The 6,000-nt window shown below is 34.4% G+C and overlaps 1 protein-coding gene across 1 annotated transcript in view; it reads left to right on the top strand.

Annotated features, from left to right (window-relative positions):
* Window positions 1-661: 661 nt before the first annotated feature.
* The window catches only part of LOC140168398 (tumor protein p53-inducible protein 11-like), a 455,473-nt gene continuing 450,134 nt past the window's right edge, over window positions 662-6,000 (top strand). Inside the window, exon 1 of the mRNA XM_072191782.1 lies at window positions 662-1,503. Within this exon, the coding sequence (XP_072047883.1) occupies window positions 1,085-1,503 (419 nt within the window). The 5' untranslated portion in view covers window positions 662-1,084. The remainder of the gene's footprint in view (window positions 1,504-6,000) is intronic.

Below are 6,000 nucleotides of genomic sequence, written 5' to 3'. Positions count from 1 at the left end.
ATCGGATTAGCAGACATCAAAAACATTTCCACCACGAGAAGTAAAAAAAATAATTCATACCAATAGAAGAAGGCTATAATCTTAGCTAATCTTTAGTGTACACAAACCCCATCTCAGAATTAGGTACCAGCCCTATTAACACACCGTTTGTTAGCACTGCCTATTTTAATGAAATAGAGAGAAAACCTGGCTGATGTATTTTGAGACCTTGTCATGCCACAATTTAAATTGCGTTAAATAGCCTATAATGATATCACATAACTATTGGTATGCAATCACCATCACATCTAGAGGAAACACTGCCCAAGGTCTTTGTGGAAGTCTATCTCATCCTACTACTTGCAGTATATTTCACAATCTAGAAAATTTCACACTCACCAATCATACATCACTGTTACCGTAGCAACAGTACATTAGAAATACGCAAAGACATTTGTACCTAAATATAAACATAGTGATAATAACCTATAAATTGTATACTTTTGATAAATTTTATTCAAGTTATGAAATTGCTGGCACACTTTTACTGTGCAACATATGCTTATCAAACGATTGGCTGATGACAGTCCACATTATTATCAGCAGAAAAGGTAGTTAAGTTAGCAGCATCACAGCTACTGTGCAATCGTATGCACACACATGACACTATAGTTCTGACTTTACTCTTACACAAGTTCTGCGTCTCAGGTGCATCTTGACATTCTCCACACAGGAAATAAGGAATTGTACACCTTCAGGTTGTGTGGCTCTACACAGTGTATGACATTTTGCTGAACGGATTTTGAAACAATAACTTTGGAATTTACCTAACCTATACACACATTGTTACATAGGGTGTTGAAAACTATAAGTGAATCCCTCAAGAAGCTTAAGAGATGGTTCAACGCCCATCCTACAGTTAAGTTCACTGCACAGATAACACGCTTAAGTGAGGTATCTATATCGGCGTGACGGCAGGGCATAGTACAATTTTACCGAGATTTGATATCATCGCTATTACATTTTACACGGATTATATACATCTATTGTTACTGAATTTCAGCGAGATTTCAATATATTGTGTTGCTGTTTCGAAAAAGTTGCCATGGAAGAGTACAGAAAGAGTTTGGATACTGTGGGTGAGAATTCTACTCATCACGCAGGTGATGGAATGGAGACGATTATTGGAGGAGTGAAAAGGGAACAAACAAAGTTGGGAGGAGGAGGAGGGACTTCAGAAAAGGGTGGAAAAGCTGTTAATTTGTTGGAATTTACCCTGGAAGCGACGGAGAGGAGTGACAAATCATCAGGAGTGCGAGGTGAAATAAAATCTGTCAATATGTTAGGAGCTGGATTGGAAGGAGGGTTAAAGGTCAAAGCGGGAGATGAGATTAGGAGAAGGGCCTCTACTGGTGAGATGAGGGAGGAGGGGGAGAAAGCAACAGAGAAATGTATGGCACGGCGTGGATCTACCAGGAAAGATATGGATACGTTACAGCCTTCTTTTAGTTATATACCTATGAGGTAGGTGGACTTGAAGTTATGATATTTGCACTAAAGCACTGATTTTTGCATGTCATTAAGGGGTGGGGTATGAACGTTTGGACAGTATTTATTTTGGGACATTAGAGCACATCAGACATATCGAATTGCATTCTGAATACTGAAGAATGTCATTCTGATATCAAATAATTTTGATTTTTGAAATTTGCAATTTAATACACATTTTATGGCAAATCATTAAAATTGATATTTTGATATTTAACAGTACTTGAAGTAAACTTTATAAATCTGATGATTTATACTGAAAGTGTATGTAGGTGGGATGAAAAGCCGACGATCAATTGAAAATTTTGTCCTTTCGTATTGAAGATATGGATTTTTTTTCCCAAAACACCAAAAAAAATTAGGTCATTTTGGGAAAAAAATCCATATTTTCAATATGAAAGGTCAAAATTTTCAATTGACCGTCGGCTTTTTCCTCCCTGCTACATACACTTTAAGAATATATCATTAGATTTATATAATTTACCTCGAGGACTGTTATATATCAAAAATTTGAAAAATATCAAATTTTTATAATTTGTCATAAAATTTGTATTATATTGTGATTTTCAAAAACTGAAAATTATTTGATATCATAAAGACACGCTTCGTATTCAGAATGCAATTCGATAGGTATGAGGTGCTCTCATGTCCCACAAAAAATACTGTCGAAACGCAATAAACGCTCATTTTAGATGCCTTAAAGGTGCAATCATTGATCCCAACAAAAATGTCAAAAAATTGAAATTGCATCTAAATTACTTAGAAAAGTGAAGATTACATCATCTAAAGTAAAAAGGATGAACAGTTTAGTGTTACAATTAAACTTGACAACAAATAAACAAAAAAAGCAAGGGAATGTGCCGGCATGGGAATCGACCCCATGACCTTCTGATCTCTAGACGGATGCCTTATCCATTAGGCTAACAGCTCCCACTGAAAAACAGTGGTTAAAACTGGGTCTAATGTAAGCAGTCAAGGTATATGCAACACACACAAACACATATTACGCTAGTACACAAGGATATATTGATACTTTTAAAATCGTTTCTCCAGTGTAATATAAGTAAAGTAGGTTTAAGGGATACACATCCTGCACAAGAACAAATAAACAGTACAATGAGGATTGATTGAGAAAAACAGCAGGATTGACAAAGTTGAAGCCCCATTCAAGAATATGTCACTGATTTCTCCATCTAAGTAGAGATAATTTGTACAGTTTCTTGGCTTTCAGCTTAAAGGTCAGGTCTATTGCAAAAACAAGTTTATCTCTATTTGAAGAGAATAATTATTACATTATAAGTTGACACTTGTTGCAATTTTTTTATGTGTATTTCTCCTGAAAAAGGAGAAATTGTGTGGGTAAAGTTCAGCCTTGTACGTGTTTTCCCCCGTTTGAAGTGTACGTGTTTTCCTCCCGTTTGGCTGATGACGTAGGTAAATGAAGCAGCTCATCATACAATAACAATCACTTTGACAAGTTTGACATTAGCAACAATGAGTTGTACTATCATTTACCATAACAATGCTGCATAACAATATGCACACTATTGTTCTCATTTCACAAACAAAGACAACACAGTATTGTTACTATGCATTTGCTTTGTAATATTTCATCCAACTGAAACTATAACAACTGTATGAGTTTGTGGACTTAACACGGTTTATATGCTAGTCTCAGATGAAATTCTAAGCTCAAATTATTTATTTATTTTTTAGGCCTAATATTTCTCATGGTATTGATATACATATGAATTGTAATATCACAATTTGAATTTACTGATATATACAAAAAGAAGCAGCTGATTTTATCCATATGTTTAAAAACCATTAAATTTGTAATACTTTTTAGAGGTTTTTTTCTGTGAACAACAACAGTATATGTTCTGTCCATTGAGAGTGTTTATAGCCCCTTTTCTCAAAGCGGGCAAATCTCATTTCATGACGTCACCTTTTTTCTAGGCCAAATCTGTCTCCTTCGAAGGAACTCACCGCTAAAGTTGTTTTTTGCGGAATATCAATTTTAAACATATTATTTTCTCAAAAAAGGAGTCATTTTCATTGTCCATAAAATATTAGCTTGCCAATGATATGATGTTGTTTTCGCAATAGACCTGTCCTTTAACCACTAGTAGCAGGCTATTAGAACTTGATCAGTTCAGAGAAGTGAGATTGCTTGTGGATATGGTAGTATAACAGAACTCATTGCTGGTGTATTTATGCAAAGATACTAAAAATAAATTCTTTGATTTATGGGTAAGAGGCTCTATTGTTAAAACACCCAGTGTAAGCCCCCTACTGAGTGTCTTTGACAAAGAATAAACCTGGCCTAACCAGTTTTTTTGTTTTTTGTTTTTTTTCATTGTATTAATTTTGTAATGTATTTTATCACAAACAATCAGCAACTTACCTTTTAATGTACCTTCAAGGAGGTAACACACAAAAATGGATACAATTAGAGGCAAAATTATTCTGTGATAATTTGCTTATCACCTATGATATCATCCAGGTTGTGAATGATGTGCATTCTCTAAATTCAGTAAATTTCCATCGTCAACCGTGTATTTGAATGGGATTAGTTTGAAATGTTAAAACACTTGTAATATCACAAACAAATAGGCCTATGTTAATAAATAATATAAATACAAGCTAAAACCGTTGGGGTTCGATAATGAACCCCACAAAACTAACCGAGTATATGGAAAATACCATACGGCCGGGCGGTTTTACAAGTTGCCGGCTCTATCATGCCACTCACCATCTGATATCATCAGGGCAAACACAGACGACAGAACACATAATAACCTGCAAGTTACCAACATGTGTAGGAGTCATAGTGTAAAAACTTAAAACTATGGTGGTTTGCTCAGGATTCGCCCACAGCTGCTTGCAATGGGCTTCTCCCTCGTTTCGCACTATTCTAAGCGGACACCTCCTTTGGTGCAAACCCCCCTTCAGTGTGCCCCCCTACCATCTTTGACAAAGACTATTAAAGCAGCAACATTAAAATTTAGTGCGAGGTAATCGTTAAATCAATTGATTTGTTGAATCAGGACAACCTATGACAGTCATCAAATTTCAGATTTTGGCATTGTTCATAGACAGTAGAGAATCGCTACTGTCTATGCATTTTTGGAATATTGCATAAAATCATAGACAGTAGTGAGGTATGTGCCAATAAACTGCAAATGGCAAATGTGAAAGAAATCTAAAACCAAAGTCTGACATTTAATGTGAAAGGAAGAAAATCACGTACCCAGCAAACACAAAATGTTTTACTGAAAATGTTTATAAAATATGTTGTGTTAAATACCAGGTATAAAATGTTGTAATAACATTCTGAAAACATTTGTGAAAACTTTATGTAAAACATTCTAACATAATATTTTAACCTTAGGTGTTGACAAAATATTTTGCAAAAATGTTTGCCAAAAAATATTTTCAATAACATTTTCCCCCATTTTTCAAATGATGTAGTTTTGTTGTTTCATATAAAATGTTTTCATAACCTCTACATGACCCAACTTTTCAATGTTATTAAAACATTTTGACCAAATTATGTTATAATGTTTTTAAATATATTTCTATTGCAAGACTATTGAATTCAAAAACCATTGCTGTTAACATTAGCAGCAGATGCTGGGATAAGCATTATCCCATACCAGAAGGAATTATGTTCAATATTATAAAAGATATGAGTTATACTCAAATGGACCTGCTAAATGCTCAAGTTTCATTGAAAATCACAAACTGAACACCTTACAAAATTTACACAACAGTACAAAATACTAGAATCTGTTTTTCCGAAGTTTACCAAAGAAGTGTTTAGTGCAGGCTAATGTTGTGAATGTGCTAAAGTAAACACATCAAAAAGCACACATATGAAGAATATTAAACTGTACCTAATACCTGGTGGCACTAGAAAAAATGCCTGGCCAGTGGTGGGGGTGGGGCGCAGGGTAAAGTGAATTTCAGGTGGTAGAAGATCATAAAATTTCTGCAAAATTTCTGTGAAAATTGTAAATTTCGATTTATGTGTAGTTGAAAAATTAGTCGGCTGGAGGGCAAATACCCCCCTTCCTGAAATGGGAAAGAGACACCTTTTTTACACCTAATTGTGACCTTCCCCTTGCTACTTCATGACCAAAACTTTGTTGAACGTGATCAAAACTTGCCACAACATAGAACTGCTTATTCAATATTTGCATAACCATTGACAGATTACTGTGAAGATACACTTAGCTGACAGATTACCGGTACTGTGAAGATGCACTTAGCATTTATAAATATTCAATATTTTATTTATTTCTTACAGTTTTCACAGAATGATTATTATGTTGAATAGACTCTTCAAAAAAACAAAGAAAAAGCTATGATTTTATTTGTTCAACTGCGGAGAAGCATTTAACCTTTTGCATCAATAAACATTTATATGTATTTTTTATTTTGTAACATGTAAATTTGGAATCCAATAAG

This window comes from Amphiura filiformis, chromosome 13 (genome assembly GCF_039555335.1).
Source record: "Amphiura filiformis chromosome 13, Afil_fr2py, whole genome shotgun sequence".
Taxonomy (NCBI): domain Eukaryota; kingdom Metazoa; phylum Echinodermata; class Ophiuroidea; order Amphilepidida; family Amphiuridae; genus Amphiura; species Amphiura filiformis.
Note: the sequence above shows the minus strand (reverse complement) of the source record. Positions and strands in the feature narration are given on the sequence as shown.